General features: G+C 36.6%; 1 protein-coding gene across 9 annotated transcripts in view; it reads left to right on the forward strand.

Moving 5' to 3' along the window:
• MARCHF1 (membrane associated ring-CH-type finger 1) overlaps positions 1 to 22,937 on the forward strand; it is a 237,674-nt gene that overhangs the window by 79,016 nt on the left and 135,721 nt on the right. For 5 of the 9 annotated variants that reach the window (XM_071807732.1, XM_071807736.1, XM_071807737.1 and 2 more), the window contains one exon: positions 20,679 to 20,887. The exons of 3 other annotated variants lie outside the window; for them this stretch is intronic. Coding sequence is in view for 2 of the 6 variants with exons in the window: in XM_071807736.1 (XP_071663837.1) it covers positions 20,789 to 20,887 (99 nt within the window). In the remaining 4 variants the exon portion in view is untranslated. Of the gene's footprint in view, positions 1 to 20,055; positions 20,390 to 20,678; positions 20,888 to 22,937 lie in introns of those variants that run through there. One more of the 9 variants, XM_071807734.1, reaches the window with a different exon arrangement.

Here is a 22,937-nt window from a genome sequence, read left to right on the forward strand (position 1 = left end):
TACCTGGCACATGTTTTTGTGTCAGCTGCTATGAATATATTCTGGGGAATACAAGTTTTAATTGTAGTATTTTTGCACACTCTAAGCATCTTCCTTATCAAAAGCTACTACAAAACTATCTTGTAGAGTAAGGAGGACAGAATTATTGTGAAGGTCTTTCTTTTTTTGCTTCATTACTTATTATGTAGAATATTTTTAAATAAAGGATGTATTGAAGAATATAAATCAATATATCTGAACTGATGACACTAACAAATACAACAGCTGTCCCTGGTGTTGCTTGTTAATTTACTTTGCTGAGGTATAATTTCATGCTTTGTTAAAATCAGACAGACAAAGTGATGATTTGCTGAAGGTGATTTGAGAGGACTTCTGTGTTTAATACGAAATTTCCACTAGTAGTACCAAAAGTAGTGGTCAGGAAAAAATGTCATGTAAGTTAAATGTGATGACACAGGAAAGAATGTCAATGTAACTAAACTGAAATATTTTATCCTTTGGAGTCAGTATGCAGCTAATGTTTTGCTCTAGGTATAAACTTCCTAAATCTCAGATAGTGTCAGAATGCAACATGTAGATACCAAAACACAGCATTCACAAGTCACCAGATATGGCTTCATTAGCTGCTGAATGTAGGGGAAGCCAGAGAATTGTGCAGACTACCTTGGAAATTAAGAGGTTGACAGCTAATCATGGAACAAGCAATGCCAAATCTGAAAAAGTGCTGTTGGGAAAAAAAAAAAAAAAGACATACAAATAAAAGAATAAAATGATAGCAAAGAATTCTCAGGAATTGTAGGTACTCTATTTTGATGAGTAAAAAAAAAATAAATTGAGATCCAGTGGGAGAGGAGGGAAGAAATAGTGCAAGCAGTGAGTACTTCTGACTAATAATGTTTATTTTTAAATTTTTGTTTGGTCTAATGTTTTTCAAATTCAACAGAAGACAACTTCTTAATTTATTTTCAGTGTTGCAAAAATATACATGAATTAATTCTGTAATGCTTCTTTACCATTAATAAGTTTCTGGTTAGTTATGTATTGGTTTACAGAATGTATGGGTAGGTATTATAAATGATTTGGTTCCCTCATGGTGTGATTATAGTATATGCTTCCAAATTATGCAGCAAGATTTGGCTTTACAGCCTCCCTCAGACTGAGCTTGCATTGCTTCCTCTTGAGGTGACCATCTTGACTGTGCTACAGAAGTAGTTTGGAAGGGAAGGACTGAGCACTATTATATAACCAGTCATTTGTATTTCACTTGCTTATTCCACTTGTCAGATATTACTGAATAATTAGTCCGTTGATGGGAAGGGTACCTTGAATTAAGAGCCAGTGAAAATTGTTTTGCTGAGTCTCTTTGCAAATAGTTGTTTGTCCTGCAAACAAGATTAACACACTTTAAAGCAAGAGTCATCATGGTCTTAGAAGTGCAAAGAGAATTGTCTTTAGCTTAATTCACATGACTTTACAGGTACAGCAATTTTGTGTGAGATACGGTATTGTTATGCTATATGTCTACATCTCATACTACCTGGCTTGGGGCAAAAAACTCTCGTTTCAACTTAGAAACAGATAAAGGGTGCAGCTCCTGTACTGAGAATTTGTGCAGTGTAGAGGGATTCTATTGTCATAGAGATGCAAGAGGTGGAAGAAGACCTCCAGAATGCTCACACAAGACATTGACCTCTGTACAGCTGCGTAATGACCTTGTTTTGACTCACTGAAAGCTGAACACTCCTGAGAAACCTCATACTGGTAGAGATGCAATTTAGAATTTATTTCTCCATGTAGCCTAGAAGTTGATGTATCACTGAGCGTTGTGTCTCCCTCCTCTAAAGGCAGGTTTAAAGGTGACCATCTCAGAAAATGGCATTCCGCAGGGTCACTCTTGCTGTAGTCTGCTGATACAGTCTGAGAGACTGTAATGATTGTGGCTCTCTGTGCCTTCCACACAGCTAGACAGGATAATTAGGATTATTTATTTAAGTAATGGACCAAAGACAGCATTGTTTTTGTAGGCTGATTCATGCAAGAATGTTGTAAGAATTCTCTATTTCTGCTGCCACTCCAGTAGTTTCCTGGAAAAATAGTATGAGCTCTTGCCTCTAAACTTGAATGAGAGAGGCAAATTCATACTTCGATGATTATTTTGATTGCAGTTTATTGTTGGTAGTCTATTTCAGATAAACCTACGCTATATGAATCATAAGAAATTACTAGCTAGAACACAGAGTTTTAATGTCAGGAGGTGCTTTTGCTCCACAAATAACTACTTCTCCATTAATGTCAGGTCTATGTAGCTGTAAATTTTTTTTACCTTTTTATTTTTTTTTAAATCATGTGTGCATTGTAAGAGCATTGACTTTCAACTATGCAGTAATCTCTGATAGGTTGCTTGTATTTATAGATTTTGTATGACATTTTTACTCCTCAGGCTTTAATATACCCTTTTTATACAGCTCTTGCTTTGTGAATAGTTTCAAAGTGACCATGACTATAAGCAGAAGGCTTATTTAAGCAGAAAATAAACTAAAGAATATCAGAAATGACTGTCAAACTGACAGGAGGGCAGTAGGAATACTGATATGTTTCCTGTGTGTGTTTCTATTTTTGTGATCAATCACAGTAAGAAGTCAATAATCCAAAAGTAAGTGAGAGCAAAACTTCTCTGTGCTGCTCTCTGCAGCTCTTTGTCAACTAGGAACTAGAAAGTATGAGCACCTTGTGAGTTTTTTTGCTTGACTAGCCCAGCAGTGTACATAGTCTATATTATACAGAGCTGTGTAGAGGATCTTAAGGAAAACAAGGTTTTGTGCATTACTACTGCCTTCCATTATCAGCATTGCATAGCTGCTGGAGGTGCAATTCTGGGCCTTTCCAGGTTCAATTATCTTGTAGTTACTGGTAAAATTGGAAAAATATTGCTGATGGGTGGTATTTGTGTGTTTAAATAGCTAAGGTAAGTAGTTACAACTAAAAACTGTAGTTTAAATATGGTTTAAATTTCTAGCAGGTAAAGCCTGCAACATTCCTTGGTCATCTTGCCTTCTAGCTGGGGACATGGCTGGATGACAGTTATGTGCTCCCTGCCTTGTCTGCATGGGAGGGGTCCCTGCCAAGGCATGTACTGTGTGCATGGGTAGGAGAGGAATAGTGGGTCTCATGGAGGGATATCTGGGAACCGTTACTAAGTGCTGTAGTAGACAAACATCATATATACTTTAAACCCTCACCTGGAATGCTTAGTGTCCTGAGAGCTAACTCCAGCAGCTTTTAGAATGAACACCACTGAAAAAGTTTAAATTACAGTGACATGGATCCTTCTCTGTCTGCCTGCTGTATATCGCCCTAAAGATCCACCTTCATTGTAACTTCGACAAGATCATGTAGACGGCCTTCACAGGCCATGAAGAGACAAACACCTATGTATACACAGTTTCAGAGAGTTAAGGTTTAGAAGTATTACTAGTATACCCTACTTGCAGGTGGTGCCTGGTGTCCTCTGACCAGATGAACTGGGCTCCAGGATTAGCTAGAGGACACGTACACATCTTTGTATAAATTTGGAAGATGCTCTTCCTGGAATGTTTTGCAGCATTCATTCAAGAATGCCTGCTGAAATCTTCCATTGATAAACTCTTTTCTGTAAAATGTCTAGAAAGTTAAGTCCTGAGGCTTAGTTAGTGCCAACTGACTGGTGTTAATGTCACTGAATATGAAATTTGTCCAGGCATCTGGTTTGACAGAGGAGAGTAGTTGCTTTGGAGTATAGACTCCGCACACTTTAAGTGGCTAAGGTTAGATGGTGTATGTACATTTCCACTCTACCCTGTGTATATCAGTCAATGAAAGAGGATTACAACCTAGTGCAAAGGTCACAGTAGTGCACATGCTAAAGTAGTATGTCAAATTATCTATGATGACTCAGTTTGGCTCAATTGACATTAGAGGACAGGAAGATCCTGAAATGATCCTTACAGCCTTTGTTTCCTTGCTGTTTCCATCAGGAGTGTGTTGTGATTTCTCCAGATTCGAGCGTCTGGCTCCCCTCTACTCAAACATAAGCACCCCTGAGGAGGGAGAACAGCTGAGTCTTCTCCTGACATGGAGAAGGAGCACAGCTGTGACACTTGAAGGTTAGAGCTTAAGGGATGCTGTAAAGTGCCTCTGTCCTCACGCGTACTGACTTGAAAATAGAAGTATGTGTGTGATGTAGTGGAACTGGTTTTGTGCAAGATGCTGTAATGAAGACCTTTACTGAGAGTTGACAAAATGTAACTGGATTGGTCACAAAGAAAAGTTGAAAGCTGATGTTCAGTTTTCAAGATAGGAAAAATAAAAATGAAAGCAGATTTTTCTGACACTAGACTGACTGAGAATTTTGTTCTGGAAGAAATTGTATTTTCTTTTAAATCATGTTTTTGACATTTTTCCATTTTTCTTCCTAAGCAAATCACAGTCTGTTTAAATGGAACTCAATATACAAAATAGAGAAGACCTATGCATAAGCAGAATTACAATGAAACAGATATAAAAGGGAGACACCCCCCTCCCTTTTTTTTTTTTTTTCTGGAAGAATCCTCTAAATTACAGGGTTTTTAAAAATAGTTCTCATAAAGCAATTTTCAAAGATGTCACCATGAGTAATAATTTTATTATATTTGAGGTATACATTTAAGTACAGCTATAATAATAATACTAATATTATTATGAAGGGGAATGATGTCTTGTTAAACACTTTGAAGCAGACAGATGTGAACCCACCTGGAGAGATGTGTCATAACCAGTAAAAATTAAAAATTATTTTATTAGCTCTTACAAGTCGCACCTGAGACACAAATTTGGATTTTGCTAGTATATTCTAGAAATTCTTCTTTTGACAAAATGTCTAGTAATTTTGTGATTATTAGTGATATTGTGGCCTTAACTACAACCTGAAACTGAATTCTTTACTCTAATTTTATGCTTTATGAGAATTCAATACATTTACAATTTATTAATTTTCTTCCTTCCAATTTCCTTTAATAAGCCCTTGCTTTCTGTCCTGACAAAGTTCTTAAACTACTTTTTCTGTGTCTTTCATTACTTTATTAATATTTGTTCTTCATCATCCCTCTTCTCTGATTAAGCGACCTGTCCTTTTCATCTGTGTTTCAGCAGATGGAAGTTTTGTAAATTCTGTACCATTTAAGTGAATCTAATGGGGTGGGAGCACTGCAGTGAATATTTATGACCCTGTGGCAACTGTCTCTGTGGAATTGTGACAGTTTCCTCAAAAAAAGCAGGGAACAAGCACATGAAATTATTTTCTCTACTTTTCTTAGCATAATTTTTGCCCATTCATCCTCCCAAGTCTCCCTTCCATTTGTTCGTTATATAAAGCTTTGATTTGATCCTAATAGTTTGTACCTATAATATGCTTACTTTATGTTAGAATGAATCCTAGCAATACTGTCTCTTGTTTGTTGTGATAAAAATACCCCAACACCCGTGCTTGGTTGTATTCACAATTAATTGTGGTGTCTGAAGACATAAGTTGAACACTGTTATTATTACAAGAAGTAGGAGGTGGGAAGAGTTATGAAAGTTGCTTAAAATAAATGAATTTGTTCTCCTTTAGTAATTTTTGAAAAATATGTCTGTTTATATTGATATTGCCTAAAAATTCTAATTTTCTAGATGTGACATGCATATAAAAACATATCCTTTTCCAGAAGGAGTGCCTACTGCCTAAATATTAAAAAAAAAAAACACGTGTGGAAAATAAGGTTTTACAATTGTAGCATTTTCTTTAAACATTGCTTATTTCCACTGTCTTTTAGCACTTTTGTCCCCATCGAATGTTTCTTAAAAAGCAGCTGACAAGAGAAGTTGTAATGAAGTGTCAGTTCACTGCAAAAATTAGTGGATATTGGTTAAATGAAGAAATCTTAACCATAACTGAACAGACAGCATACAAACGCAGTCACTCATACATGCGTCATACTCAGAGTTATCCGGTGGGTTGAGTAAACCGGGCTGAGGCCCCCCCCAGCTTTTTGTTACTCATGTACCACCAGGGACTCATGCTCAGGGGACGGTTTCAACACTTTGCTAAAGCAAACATTTCCAAAAATTGCAACTGTAGGGCACTTGATCTAAAAACAGATTTGTACCTGCTATTAATTGGATCCAGGAGTGAACTTCGTAGCATGCAGCGGAAAGGGAAAATTTTATCTTTGCGTCACTATTGTAATAAAACTCTTGACCCAGTGCCACTAATAGCTGTGGCTTAGTTGGCACAATTTTGTAGCTTTTTTAAGCTGGTAGGGCAGCAACAACTCGCTGTTTAATTCTTAGCTGAGTAATAGGAGAGAGCAAAGCTACTTCATTAATTGCCTTGTCTTTCACAGACACCAGCTTTTTAGTCTTTCTGGTAAATGTGTGTTACTGCATTATTTTTATAGTTCTTATTCTCTGTTGTGTCACTTCAGTTTTCCCTAGTATTCATGAGGGAAAATCATCTAGCAAGGACTCATGTTTTCACTACATTTTCTATCCAAGATGAGAATTTCAGTGGGATAAGAGAGCTATGACTTTTCATTTAAGTTGATTCAAGTTTACTGCTTATGCTGGAAAAAAACAGTGGGAGGAGATTTAGGTAATAAAATATCTTGTTTAGTCTGAGTAATACTGGAGGAGGTGAGCGAGCAGCAACTGGGAGAAAGCTCTATCATCTCTTTATGAGACAGAATATTATTTTGAGGTAAATGATCCTTAAAATATTTAAATTTACAAAGTATGTATCAGTCTATGATATTAGGAAAAGTGGTAATTAGAACAAGATGTCCCTCATTACATTTTGTGAAAGTTTAAAGGTGCAGGCTTTGTTTAAGGTGCTTGGAGACTTGTCCCTCTGGAAAACATGGAAATATTATGTGTGCATCCTTTCCTGAAGGAGTTTAACAGTACTTCCCCTCAGCTAATGTTTGGCTGAACTGGAGATCTTACTAACTCTAGCAAATGTTCAGTTTTGGCTTCAGAAGTTTTGTGTTTGGTTGCTTGTTGGTTTGTAGGGTTTTTTGTTTGTTGTTCTTTGTTTGTTTGTTCATTGGTTTGGGGTTTTGCTTGTCTGTTTTAAGATTTATTTTGACCTAAGTGTTTTATTGCTGTCATGAAACATGTTTGATATCTATTGGTTTTTTTGTTGTTTTTTTATGGTAAAACCAAAAATTCACTGAATTCTGTTTGAAGAATATTTTTGTTCATTGAAGAAAAAAGTTTTTCACACGTTAGCTGGACTTTGTGTGCTGTGGTCTGATATCTGCATAAACTGAGATGGATGCCAACCTTGTGTTTTGCCACACTGAGTATCTTAATGATAATGAAGATATATTTCTCGTTTGCAATGTTTATTACTAGAAAATGTAAACTTATGCTTTAAATGCTCTTGAAATGTGCAGCTTTTCATAGTTCCCCATAGTCCCCCATAGTTCCCCTTCTTCTTAAGGGAGAAACAAAAGTTAGACTCAGAATTCAAATACAAATGACAATTTCCTGTTACATCATTTTCAACCTGTGTACTCACCCAGTGGCAGCGTGTTTTCGAGGGTGGTCCTTTGCTGAGTAAGAAGCATGGGATACTTGTGCCCAGGCTGTGGTTTTGGTTATGTCTTCAACAATAGCTGTTCAAGTTCAGAAGTGGATAGAGGGAAGAGATTCACATCTTGGAGGTGTTACAGTGTATTCCTGACTTTCAGAGCTGAGATATCCATGTTGCTCGGAGAATGAGAAATTGAGACTTGCAATCTCAATTGTGCGAGCAATTAATATACTTTGCAGTCCTACAATAAAATAAGCTAATATTCTCTGATTATCATGTAGAGATGCAACAAGCCTCATAAGTATTGAGTTGCCAAGTTGCTGATTAGTTCTGGTATTATGATGATGAGAAACACATAAGCTATTGGACAGCAATCTTATTTTTATAAAGCTGAGATTTATAAAGGTGGATTTTCTCTTGCAGAGTAAAAATGGTGTGTGAACTGTTGCTAGTGTTTAGAAGTCATTCTTATGCTGCATTTTGAAGAGCTATACAATTCAGGCTTCCGTATATATATACCAATATACATATGGAATATATATGTTCTGTATATGTTTTGTTCACATGCTGACTTCTGAACAGGGATTAATTTTACCCTGTAGTGAAAACACATGAAGAAAACTGTTGTAAGAGTTAAGTGTCTTCTGTCCTTTTGTAGCTACTGATTATATACCAATCAGAGGCTTTAAAGGCTTTAATAAATGTTATTTTACACCCCAGGTTCCTAGAGAATCTTTTAACTCTTCTGTTGTACAAATGTGTGTGATAATTGTTAATGTGGTAAGACACTCATCAATATAAAATAAACTTTTTATCAGTATGTGATGTGAAGAAACTGGTTAGCTTTATGGCATGGGGATGAGGTGGGGGGAAGTAACAAATCTTATTTCAATACTGTGAATTTTTATTTTTTTTTTTTTAGCTGTTTAAAGCAGGAGATTGGCAAATGTGACCCTCTGTTAATTTAGGTTCTTAATAACCTCTTCTGATTCTATTAAAATGCAGTTATTTAGTGAGAAAAACTAGAAAAAAACTTACTCATGTCTGAAAATACTCTTGGGAATGATGACTTCAGAAGGTGTACTGGAGAGCAATTGTAACCTTTTTTCCTGATTTTTTGTTAATTGATATGGGCAAATGATGAAAAATTGTACCCACCAAAGGTGAAATGGCCGTGTGGAGAACCTTGTTACTCTAAAGTGCTTAGTCAAACTTAAAGAAACTGTAACTAGGATTAGGTCTTCTCAGGTTGGATTTTCTTCCAGTGCTTAAGTATTGGTGTGATTATAAAGCAAAGTGCTTCTCATAGTATCCTCACAGTGTATAGGAGTTCACTATAAAACTTACTCTTTTACGTGGCATTGAAGACAATTCAGGTTTTTTATTGAGGCTTGAAAGGACAGATAAATGTAATAGCACATTACGTTTAATCTTATCTTCCAAAGCAAAGCATCCAGGCAGAAGTAAGATTACAGTATAATCAAATTAATCTTGCAATGTTTAGAAAGATGGTAATGGATAACACAAAGAAATAAATGACTTAAATCTGTAGTAGAGTTGTGTTAATTGAGAACGAATATTTAAGGTACATAATCTGTAGAAATACATAGAGTTGCAATGATTTGCCTGGGTGTTTATGTTGAAAGATGTTTTCTCTTTAGGAAATACTTTTACCATCCTTCTCCTGCCTACCCCCCACCTGATTACCACTGGTAATTCCATGGAACTGACCTACTTCTGTGGAAAAGTAATAACCAAAACAATCCCCTGCAAAACTCTTGATTTCTTGATCAAAAACCACCCTATAAAAATCTGAGTAATTCTTATTTTAGTACTGCTTTTCAGAAACTGTTTATGAATGTGGTAGTAACCATGGGATCATTCAGAACAGGAGCTCAACAGATTTGTTTTCTGAATCTGGATCCAATATAAGTTAAAATGAGAGCTATATTGTGATAGTAAACCCAAAGTTAGTGTGGCAATGTCTATCTAAGTGTAATAAGTAATTACAGAATTAGTTAAGTATCATAACGACAAATTAGATTAGAAATTAGTATCTTCGTAATGGTTATGTGGCTCTGCTTTTGGTATATTTCCACAATTCCTAAGTGAAATTATAAACTTAATCTCAAGTTGCTTTTTTTTCTTTCTTGTAGTTTGATAAGACTGTGAAATTCCCTTCAACTGGACAAAATAAAGAAGGATGAAGAAGAAAAGGCTTGTGTAGGTGAATGTTGTATCACACATTTTGCAGCTTAATTATCTTTATTTAATCAGAAAGGTATTCCATGTTTGTAAAAGAAACAACCTTCTCTGATTGCATTAAGCTTCTCAGGCATGTAGAGTTTCAGCCAGGGAATGTGCTTTGCTTTGAACTCAGTCAGCGACCCCTATAAAAGTGTTTAATTAACTTTGCCAGTGTCAATATAGTTCTATTATACTCAGAAGGCTGGATGAGCTCCCTCTGGTGGCTCATTTACATCGGAGTTCTGTTCTGTGCTTCGCTGTTTACTCAGAGCGAACAAGGCTGCTGACCCCAGTTATCAGCCAGGCATCAGTTGCTTGTAGGCTTACATTTTAATTGAAAAACATCAATAATTTTCTTACAGAATGAAACAGCAGCATTTAAATTCAAAGAAGTTTCAATTTTAGCAAAATAAATAAAGAGGTACTAAGTAACAAAATAAGCAAGTAAGACTGAATTACTTCCTTCTAAAACTAAATAGCACAATGGGTGGGTGGCAGTGATTTAGGAGTGGCACCCACTTACAATAGTGCTTACTCTTATACTTCGGAAATATTTGGATATTGAAGAAAATTATTCAAGAATGTGAAGTCTGTATTTTTAAAATGGTTTAATCCTGTAGCTGAACTACAATTTGAGTTAAAATGAATCTTGGTATCAGAATTCATTTAAGCTATTTCATGGCATTAAAGAGAAGCATAATACATCTTATGGATAGTCATCTTAAAATTATGAAGTCAGGAGACTTTGTGGATCAGAACCACCAGCATGTTTAAAGTGAATTTGTCACCTCTGTAATGTTAGCTTTCACAGATCCTTTCAGACTCCATGCTGTTGTAATTTAATGGGATCCTTATTATAGTGGCAATTAACTGTCCTCTCTCTGAAACACTGGGAGAAGTTTCAAAGCCAAGCAACATGCAGACTGGACATAAGGTTAAAAAATTGGTTCTATATAGATGATTTCTTTTATTAAGCTATTTTCAATAAAGCTGATTACAGAATAGAATATTAAAACATTAGAGAAATGATAGTTTTTGAAATATGAATATTTAGCCAAGGATAAAATTCTGCCTAGGTGTTTCTGAAGGAAAGGAGGAGTAAGGGGTCACAGCAGACGAGAATAGGAGGGAAATGGCAGTATTTTCAACTCATAAGATAGAGACGTAAAATAAAGCAATAAATACAGTATAATCAGCAATAGACATGTGTAGGAAGGTGAGAAGAAATATATGACAGAAAATGTCTTGAATCAATATTCATTTGGATTTTTAAATTATTAGCTTACATTTTTTCATGTCCCTTAAAAATTCTAGCAGCTAAGGTTCACAAAGCAAATAATGCTTAGCAAACATGGAAAATCTCTAAAAGTAGACTTTCAATAGTCACACAGACGGACCTGGTTGCAAGATGTTATTTTTGATCACAGATTGTGCATCTGTCTTGATTCTTTGTCAAATAATGACTGAGAGCACAGTTTGTATTATAAACTCCAATATAATGTGCACTTGAATATCTCCATTATAAACAAACAAACTTTGTCTTCCAATTTCATTATATGTAGCCAGTAACAGAAGGAGGTGGGTTACCAAATAATAATTTCCTGTTATGAGGGTTTTTTAGAACAGTTTCCTACTGTGTCCCAGTTCAGCATCTCCTTGACGCCAGTGATCAGGACTTGAGAAGTAAAAAGTCTAATTTTTGAGGAAATTACTGGTGTAGTGTGTTCATGACTAAGAAGAATTGGAAATAACTTGCTTCGTGCACCCTGGGACTATGTTTACATTTTTACAGCTGATGATAATTAGCATTTTCCAGTCATCCTTTGATTAAGACGTACACTGATCCTTCTTGTCAGTCTGTGCTCCTGGCTGCTACCCAACTTTCTTTTCCTGTTCTACCAGTGCTGTAACTGTGTCACTTGTACTACTGAATTTTGTTCTCTTTCTAATGCTCTCATCTAGAAGATTGTCCAAGTCTCCCTGCGTTGTGCTCTTGCCCTTCTCTGTGTTGACTGATATTTTTGAATCTTGGCCAAGAACTTGAATCCATTCTTACTGAATAACGCTGGAACTCTTTAAGATTGTTGGATTCAGGTTTGCAGCATTGAACCCAAAACTAAGCAAGTGGATTCTGCTTCTTACTGCATTGTGATGTTTCTTTTGTAAAGACTGTTAACCACCTTCTGTTAGAGAGCTATTAAAATGCCTTCTAAATGTATGCCAGTAAGAAATGGGAAATAATGTGAAAAATAATGGAAAATAATACTTTAAGTGGCAATGTCTTTATTTACCCTGTACTCTTTAGCATTTTTAGTGTTGTGGTTTTTTTTTTTTTTTTTTTTTTGTAGTAAACATATCCAAAAAACTCAATCACCATTTCCTGAAAAACTACACTTGTATTTGTGCTCTGAAGTAACACATGGACAACAGCATTTTAGTTTTCTGTTTGTATGCTGGTGGGCATGTGCAGCCTGACAGCGTGGCATTCAGATTACTTCCACCACTACAGGAGTAGGAACATAATTTCATACAGTGTAATGAAATGATACCATCCTTATATTGCTGAAGGTCTGCAATGTTTGTAAGCAGAGTGACGGTGGTGAGGTTGGTGTTCATCATGAAGGTAGAACTACCTGAACTGGAGAGGCGATAGGACCTCCTAGCACTTGTAGGCGTAAACACAAGTTGAGTACTGCAAATTAGAATAAACATAGTAGAATCCCTGTCTGTGTAGTGAGTTGCTACGTGTAAATAGAAGTTTCTTGAGTGGATGCTTTAGCTGCATAATTTCATTTATTTTGTAGAGTAAATGGGTTAAATATACAGTCTGCCCATTCTGCATAAAAGTTTGTAATTGAATTTCCTGTTTGTTTTTATAAGATATAGCTACATTTAAACAAAATATTCCAAATTGTTACTCTTACTTGTGAGAGAAATGGGCTGTTCAAGCTACTGGCACTTTGTAGAACATTGCAATTCTTCCCTTATCCCCTATTTCATGGGTACACTGTCGTGAAATAAGTAAATAGTATGCTTGGTTTAATTTAGATGAAATAAACTTGGTGCAAACACTGTATTGGAGGCATCCAGGAAAGTTTTTGTGTTTCAGAGTGGAAATCAGAAGTTGTTTTTGATTCTGCTATCTAGAAGATAAGGAAGATAATTGGTTGTAACAGCCAGAGGCCACATTTTATCCAATTTACCACTGTTCTGTCATTTCATATTTCACTTTCATAAAATCTAAGTTTCAGCTATGTAAACTTCTATTTGGTATGCTGTGCCTATTTTAATTCAGTTTCAGCTATTAGTGTTTAATTTTTTAACTTGCCTTCTGCCTTGTTCCTTTCCATGATCTTGGATTTTTAGGTGTTCTAAAAATGCTCAGGCAGTATATCTGCACAAACTGTGCAAGTGACAAATAGGTTATTCCATGTTTGCTCTGACTTCTATTTTAGCTTCTCCATGGAGGAAAAAGAAGACCTGCACTTAGTAAAGCTGTTGATGAAATAATGTGTAATAACGTGCAATATTCTATGAATGGCAACATAGAAAAAAAATATGCAAAGACATTAAATGGAAATGTTTAGTATATTACTTCCTTAATACCTTTAATACACCATTATTCATATTACATTACATGGTACTTCTCAGAACTTCAGTCAATTATAAAGTTAAAGGTGGGCAAAGGGGATAGCTATCAAAAACCCCTTGAGGATCTAATAACATGAAGGCTACATTCAAGTCTATATCAACTCTGTATAACATTTAAAATGTGACTTCTAATGTGGCATCTCACAGCCATTTGTTCTAATTTGTGAAGAAGGCAAATTCTACTCACATCTTTTAAACAGCTTTTAAATTTTGCTTTTGATGAGGACTTACTTGCACAAGAGTTCTGCCTAAGAGTCTTGTATTTCTGAGACTCCTCCATTTGAAGCCAGCCCACAGTGCAGAACAGGTTTTAAGACATACTGGTCCACATAGCAGAGAGCAACAGGTTTTCCTGTTGCAGGGGAAAATATATCTGGAAACTGATCTGTGCCACTCTGAAATATTTGTATTTGGCTAAAGATATCTTTCATATTTGCCCCAATTTGATGACTTTGTACTGTAGCAGGTTTAAGCTTGCTGCTTTTGTTTTAAACTGTGAGGGATGGGAGACCTAAAGGAATTTTTCATATATCTAACAATTTCATTTGATTCTAGCATCATGTAACTACAGGATGCTGTGAAGCCCACAGAACTGATTTACATCAGTCATGTTTGGTCTGCAATAGACAACTGCTAGCTGCATTTTTAATTTAGGTGTTAGAACCTTCTGCTAGTTAAAGTGACTGTACTTCATCCCAATTGATCATTATCTAGTACTGGTATCTACTTCCACAGCTGCTGTAGTGATTAGACTTCTTTGTTCCTAAGATGCAAATATAAGACAAGCTGAAAGACACAACAAGTAGTCTGCTTTAAATTTGCTAATATGGGTGCAATTTGTTTCTTTTCTTTTTTCCTCTCAAAACTTCATATAAGAGGGTAATTGCTATTTTAAGGGAAAGCAAACCACATTAATTATTGATACGTGAAAGTAGGGTCCTTTCTGACTTTTATTTCATAGTGTAACGTACTCAATTTTATACTGATTGTCTATGTGGAGATTGCTTTTTTTCTGAAATATCTGCAGAAAAATGAAAACTTGTGTTTGAAGAGTTTTATTAGAATTTTTTTATATATGTGTGTGTGTAAATGAATAAAGACCCCTGAATACGTACTGGTATGTAACCTTAATTTTTAGCTGTGTGCTGATACAGTTTTGATAGCCTGACAGCAAAATTTAATTTAAAATTGTAAGCAGGATTATTTTCTTTAGGATTTACCTGTAAATTCTTTTGAAATCTGCCTTGTGACAATACCCCATATTATTATTATTGTTTGCAGTTGTTACATGCTTTACACTTTTGTAATTTTGCAATCAGTGCAGGTCAGAGGTGAGATGCTCAATTACTTTGATGCACTTGTTAGTATCAGAGGGGAAATGGTATGGATCCTTCACAGAAATTTTGGATTACAGAAGGCTTTGTACTTCATACATGGATATATATAGGACTGTGGTGCATCCAAGTGCAGTAATGGAATATTATCTAGTAAAAATTATTTTCATAAAACCACGTTGTTTTGACGTGTTCTTCAGTAAAGTTGTGATAAGAACAAATGAGATAATAGAATTATATTTATTCTTCATCAATTTCTTATTAGGAAAATGAAGGTAATGTAGATACTGAAGGTAAAAGTGACTCGTGAGGACAATGGAGGTATAGACTAGAGGTCAAGTAAGAAGTTTGGAGTATATAGGAAGCATGTTAATAGGTCTGAAACCATTTATGAGGGTTTAAAATCTCCACAGTTAGATAGTAAAGGGAGTATAGTATATAGAGTGTATGTAACTCTTCTGTGTTAATTGTGAGGACAGTGAAACTCATTCCTAGATCTCAGGATTATAGGCTATAGGTCTGTATTTTTTCATATGTTGTGCACTCATAACCTCTGTATCTTTTTGACAAGTAATGCAGAGTCCAGCCTACCAACTTCTAAGCACTTTATGTCCACTTTTTTATTTTTCAGTTCAACATAGCTTTAAGCTTCAAGATCATATAATGGCCACAGTGCCTCTTATGTAATTTTTTGTTTTTTCCCCCTGACTGAAAAAGAATTGCCTGTTTCTGACAAAAGTGTTATTTATGCAGGGAAACTTATTACTATGCTTTCTTCAATTCAAGAATCTGGCAAAAATTTGAGATTCTGTAATTGATGGCAACATGGAAGGGTGATTATATATAAGCTGACAGTAAACTGGCAGTGTGATGTTTCCTTGTAATTATGTCACAAAGGGGTTATGTCACTGTTTTTCATTCTCTCATCGACTCTTAAATCACCGTGGTGGGACCATTAATCATAGTTGATCAGATTCTCTTCTTACTTCAGTGCAGTAGGCTTGTGTACACAGATATGGTGAGAAGAACATTTATTCCTTATTAAATTAGAATAGAACCATTGTGTATGTATGTAGGGTTAGTGTTCTGATCTCTTTTTGTTGTTTGATTCTTACAGAAAGTCTTTAAGGGATGGTTTGTACAGTGAATGTTCATATCCTGAGTGTGAGAGAAGGTAGTAGCCTTAAGCCCATGGGTGGAGGGGGTACACAGAGGTTGCACATGTTGCATGGTAGAGCAGAAACAAAGGGTGTAGCCCCACAGCTAAGGAGCAGACCTATGATGTGAAACACCAGGAAAACAGATCCTTTTGTCTTGAGTTTTCTTGATGGTTGCCAGGGTCTGACTGAGGGGAGAATACTGGGTAACTAAAATTAAATTGGATCCTTTGGGTTCTCTGAGTTGGGATTAGTAGCATTTCAAACCATAGGCACAGAAGGGGTTACTTCTGTCTTCCGTAGTTACTTGCTTCAAGAACTGCCGATTGTATTTCTGTAGTTTAAATCAGTTACTAAGGGCCCACCCAACACATAGCTCTCTTCTGACATGTCATTTTCACCTGCTCCAGGTCACCAATCCTCTTCTGTTATTGTCATCCCTTCGAGGCTGAAACTCCATCTAACTGCTTTGCTCGGCAGCTCCATACCTAACCAGAGCAGCTGTCACGCTGTCCTTTGGGTGAGGCACAGCACTGAAATGCTGAGTGAGTGGTATGTTTGCCAAAATTAGCGTTGTTTAAATGGAATATCACAGGCTGATCACCACGGGAAATGAGGGGAGGTGATCATATTTCCTAAGAAGTGTGTGTTCATATATAAAATATATAGTATATACAACAATATATGCTATATATAAAATATAGAGTATATACAATCATAGAATCATTTTGGTTGGAAGAAACCCTTAATATCATCAAGTCCTACCATAACGTAACTCTAGCACTAACCCATGACCCTAAGAACCTCCTCTATATGTCGTTTAAACACCTCCAGGGATGGTGACTCAACCACTTCCCTGGGCAGCCTGTTCCAGTGCTTCAAAACACTTTACATGAAAATTTTTTTCATAATATCCAATATGACTATTCTCAGGTTCAACTTGAGGCCATTTTCTCCTGTCTTAAAAATAACTTTATTTACAACTGTATATAATTTTGATATAATTGTTATAGGTATTACAGTTTACAACTTCGTAGAGTTAAGGTCCTGTTCAACAAGGGAGAGGACAGAGATCTGACACAACGTTTATGTATTTCATCTGTCTGAAGCTTACCTCAGGCTTGCACTTTTCATCCTTTGCTCCCTTTTTTTGTGAGACAGCTGTGTTCAGCTCCCAGTGACCACCCTGGGATGTAGTAGGAAGTGACTGAAGGAAACACTGGAGCCTGCAAATCAATCTCTAAATCTTACAAAATACTTTGAGATTCTGGGAGCTAAAAATCCATGGTAAATTGAAATCAGTAGTTTTGTTGTTTCTGTGAGATGTGTTCTGATGTTATACTGCTGTATTAAGACCTATATAAAAGCTTTAAAATTTATAATTCTATATAGTAAACTTGGAAAAGCAAAGAGGGAGCACCACAGTGTGGGACAGAAAAATGATCCCAACCCCACCTATGCCACTGACAAAATCACAGTGTGATTTTGGATACATCCTGTGTCTTCTGATTGTCCCACTGTGCTCTGCACTGGTGCAGCCTCACCTGGAGCACTGTGTGCAGTTCTGGGCGCCACAGGATAGAAAGGATATAAAGCTACTGGAGAGTGGCCAGAAGAGGGCCATGAAGTTGGTGAAGGGTTTGGAGAGGAAGCCGTATGAGGAGCCGCTAAAGTGACTCAGTTTGTTCAGCCTGGAGAAGAGGAGACTGAGGGGAGACCTCATTGCGGTCTACAGCTTCCTCACAAGGGGAGGAGGAGGGGCAGGCACCAAACTCTTCTCTCTGGTGACCAATGACAACACATGAGGGAATGTCAGGAAGACATGCCAGGGGAGGTTTAGGTTGGACATTAGGAAAAGGTTCTTCCCCCAGAGGGTGGTGGAGCACTGGAACAGGCTCCCCAGGGAGGTGTCACAGCCCCAAGCCTGACAATGTTCAAGAAGAGAATGGACAACACCCTCAGACACATGGTGTGAACTGTGAGGTTGTCATATGCAGGAACAGGAGCTGGACTTGATGATCCTTGTGTGTGCCTTCTGACTCAGGACATTCTATGATTCTGACAGTGGTGATGCTCTCCGCGTTTCCACATAGAGCAGTATGAGGCTTGATTGTTTTGCAACTTGTTTCAGCAGTTAGGGTGGGAAGAACCATATTCAGCATAAGTACAGTGAGGGCAATCACATGTGGATTCGAAATCTCCACGTGGTGAAGAAATGCAGTTAGTGAAACAGGTCAGCAGAATGCAAGCAGGGACTGACTAGATGGTGAAGTGTGCTCCTTGCTTTGGACTGGACTTTTTGTTAGATACTTTTTAATGGCATAGCTTCACTCTGAGGGAAAAAGAAGCCACAAGACTTCATCATTTTAAAAAGAACTAGGCACATCACACCTTTTAAGGTCTTTATTCTAGCTAACTAAAACAGACACAGATGGGATTAAAGAGATTACTGGTTGACCTAGAAATCTCTGATTTGAATCTCAAGTTCAGATGATTTAAAATGCAGAACTATTGTAATGGTATCAAAAGGCAGGTTGACTTTTTTAAGCTTAACTAGACATGCAAACACACACTACATGAAAGCTCTATTTTAATACCTCAGAACCACTGGTTTTCTATCAGTGATTTTATCAAAGAGGTAAGTGATTATCATGACAAAGCAGAGCCAGGTTTAGGGATTCTTAATCCTGTTGTTCCTCAGAGGAAGGAAAAGAGTTTATCTGTAGCTTTAAATCTTTTTGTTATACTAGCGAAGAATTTCCTTTACATTATTGTATAGTCTAAGATTAACAGTGTGACTTTATAGTCTGCTACATGGCATTTCTTGTCTTTGAATATTGCTAGAATAAATTTGTGTATTACAGCTGTATTACAGCTGTCTTGGTAAACAGGAGCTTGTCGTTTTTCCCCAATTAATATACAAAACTCAGAAAATTCTCCTGGTGTACACTGAAAGTTGTTGAAACTTCCATTCAAATTAATTTTGAAATATCAGAGAGTAAAGGTGGAATAAACATGTAAGATATCACTAAAAATGTGTAAAGGAACTGTGTAAATGCCAATAGACTTCATTCTATTCTTTGTAAATCAATTTCAGTACTACAGATATATATGAAATATATATATTAAATATATGAATATTAAAGTGTGCACACATACACACACGTCTTGCAGCACCTCTAAATTCCTGGTACAAATTATGATTCTTTGTTAATGTATTCAATAAACCTTCATGTTAGAGTATGTTGATATACCTTAGTTTAAACCACTGATGTAAAACTGGGATGTCAGCATGAAACAGATCCTGATTTCTCTGACTAGTCTCTTTTAAACTCTTAACTCAGACTGAGAAATAGTAATTAAAGTAGTGGAGCATTGAATCAACAGTGTTTTTAATCCTCCCCACATGGCTTTGTAAGAAGATCCAGACTGTATATAATGCCATTATTTCTGTTAGAATTGCAAGTGCAACCGTATACGGCTAGAAATAAAGATTATTTATTTCAAGGCCTAGGTAATTTTTTTTTTTAATTTTTACCATATTAAAAGATATTTTTCCTCTGCTTTCCTTCCTGTATTGTTTATTTATTTACACAGTGCTGAGAATTTTACTTCTGATCTAGTTATCTCTTTAATATTTTTTATCACAAATCAGTTTTCCTTGCATTCTTCATATTTATCAACACTAATTTATTTATTTATTTATTTTTTTATGGAAGTATAAGTGTTAAGAGTTTCCTTTCTTCATATGCATTTTTGTCATACAGTACATGGGATACTCTTCTATTTTTTTGCATTTTAGGGGCTGGGGACATGGTGAAACAGTTTTCCTGGGCATTTTGCTTCTTGTAACTAAGAGACCAGAAGCTGTTGGGTGGGAGAAGCTTGTGTAAATGCATTTTTTGGAGTCAGTGACTGCTGTAAAGACACGTGTGTGCCTGCCTTTGGTTTCTCCTGCTGAGCTTGCTTCTGTGATATCTCAGGGAAAGACGAGCACCGCAAAGGGTTAACTTTCTACTATCAACCTCAGAAAGCCACATTTGCAATCCCTCCCAGTCTTGTCTTCCCTTTTACACCTCATTTGCTCACCGCTGCTTTTCACTTCAAGGCAGATCCTTTGACCTAAGCAGATTATTGTAGATGCATGAAGGACACAGCAAGCTATCCCTGCTTTTAAAGGAGGAGATTTTGGCTCCAAAATAGGACACTAAGCTTTTCAGCCGTATGCTGCTTTACCTAGTCAGCACAGGCAGTGTCTCCGGGTGCTTGGTGGGCTCCTGTGGAATCAGATGGGAAACAAAAGCAGAAGTGGCAGCCGCTGAAAATGTGGGAGCCTGTGCCATTAGAGGGAAGCGATTGCTAAAAAGGGCCTGCGAGACACGGGTTTCCTTGGTTTCCATGACAGTTATTAGGTAACACAGATTGAATTGTCTCTCTCAATGCTCTGGGGGACAGAGGGGCAGGGGGGTGCTCCAGGGACACAGCAGAGGAGTTATGTCTTGCAGCAACTCATCACTCTAAGCATGTGAAACTCTCTGGATTATTGTGCCTTACTTCTTTGTCTGCTATTTCTCTTTTGCGGTTGCAATTTGCTCTGCTTTATTTTTTATTTTTTTAATTTTTTTTTTTTCTTCTTTTTAATGGAAGACCCTGGCATATGCTACACGGTTTCTCAAATACTATTTTCCCCTTTTTATTTAGAGCTGAGCTTGGCAAAGCAAGGATATGAACAATTATACAGGTGGGCTACTCAGGGGGAGTGAAGATATAAGGCATCCAAACAGGTATTGGCAACCTGCAGCACTGTAAAAATGCCCCTCCAGCAGATTTCTGTAGTTCCAGCGCGGGAGACTGCCAGCAATGGGAGAAGTTCAATGGGCAGAAACAAAGAGAAGAGCAAGGAAGTTGAGGTAAGAGGAAGGTTTCGATTTGCTATGGCAGGACCAGTCTGCCTTTGGTAACCAGTGGGTTTTGTTGCTCAGCAGGATGCAGTGTGCCATAGACCGACACAGTACACATGGGTGCAGCATGCTGTAGCACACTGAAGCGATCTTCTCTGATAACATCTCAGCATTAGAGAAAAAAGGAGTGTATTTGAAAAAAAGAAAAAAAAAATGAAATTGCAAGCTGAATTAGGGGGTTTTAACATTTTTATTTAAATGCATGCATTCTGCTAGTACTGACAAACATTATTCATAATATGCTGTCAAGCAGCAGTTTCTTTATAATAGGTTGGGTGAAAAAGTAATTTTAATAAGATTCCTATCTCTGTTTAAAAAAACCAAAAACCTCACGTTAAAGCCTGCCTTTCTAATATGCACGTGTTATTCATAGCAAATGTAGGCATGAACTCTGTAACTTACTCTTTATTATAATTTAAAAGGCATCACTGTTTAGTTTTTCATCTCTTGACTGACTTTGTTTGATTCAGAAATATACAGAAGTGTTGTTCCAGCAGTAAATATAATATCCTGTTGTTTTGCAGTTAAGAAGAAACTGCAAATGCATATTATATTAATGGTTAGAACAAAAAATACAGAAAATCTGTGCAATTTTAATGGTATTTTTACATGTAGGAATCTATTTTGCTATGTATAGATTAAACATGCATTGTGCAAGACAAAAAAAAAGCGCCTGAAAACATAAGTAATCTGTTTCTAGATATAAAAGTAAATATACGTAACACAGACATCTGCTTTTTATAGTCGTGTTTCTTGTCTCTGTGTTTTTCTGTTCTCTCTTGCTGAATGGAAAATAAGAAATTATTGGGAAAACAAACATGATGTTTTCTAGGTATTATCTAAGAGATTGTGACAAACTGCATCCCTGAAAGAAGTAGTGTTTCAACTTTCTTTTTGTGGTTCGTGTGACGTAGTTTTCAGGAAACTGTTAAGTTCAACAGATGATCGATACTTGTAACATGTCTGTGTGATTGCAGAAAAGTATTGGTAAGCTTGCAGGCTTTATTGTTTGTTTGTTTTTGAGATGCTTTTTGTGCTCAATGTTTGGCTTTAACAAGTTCATTGGATGTGATGATTCTGTTTTTTGTTTGAGCACCTATGTATAAGCAGTGTCCTTCCCTGGAAGTAGTCACCAGTTGCTTACTGGTAGCACTGTTGTCAGAGTTTATAATGTCTGGAGATTTGTAGTCTGAAATGGAAAACTTTTGCTTTGGTATTATTCTTCCTTTGATTAAAGTTGAAGGTTCAGGTGAAAACCGAACTTTGTATGAAGACTCAAGATGTGAAAAGCAGAAGTATAAAAAGACACCTAGCTTAAAATTGCTCTCTGGCATTGTTTTAATTTGATCATTAGATTTAACTGAAGAATATGTGCAACATTTATACAGTGATCAGATAAGTGTGATAGTGGATTTAGAGTGGTGGGGGAAGTGTGGAGCTTCTAAATCATAAGAATTGTCTCATGTGCTTTTCTAGGTTTCTTCCTAGGAGGGCTGGGTTCCATAATTTCAGCAAGACTCCAGTATCTCAGGAAACAAAGTCTTTTCTTGAAAGTTGTGGAAGTTATCTGGGATATAAAGCAAAATGGCCAAGATAACTAAATTCATGAAAGTTCTCTTCTAAAATGAATATAAATAGAAAACCCCAAACCCAACCCCAAAAAACTCCCAGCCAACCTTAAAGTACCTGCTGCTCATGGAAATGTTTTTGCTGAACTGTCCTCTGCTGAGCAGAGCGTAATCATCCTGCTTGAATATCTCTTCATCCCTTAGGATCTGTGGCTGGGATTTCTGCAGAGTAAAAACTCCCTAATGCTATTGATAGAGGTTATAGATCAAGTGGTAAAGACTGTTTTTCCCCTAATGTCTAAATTACAATGATGTTAATGTTTGTTTTGTGGATGTAACTTTGGAGCAGTGAACCAGCTTTTTTATTGTCCACACAGAGGTTGCTTGGGCTCATGCAGATGGTCTTCTGTCCCTGCAGTTTCTCCACAGCA

The sequence above is a fragment of the Patagioenas fasciata genome, chromosome 4 (assembly GCF_037038585.1).
Source record: "Patagioenas fasciata isolate bPatFas1 chromosome 4, bPatFas1.hap1, whole genome shotgun sequence".
Classification (NCBI taxonomy): Eukaryota; Metazoa; Chordata; class Aves; order Columbiformes; family Columbidae; genus Patagioenas; species Patagioenas fasciata.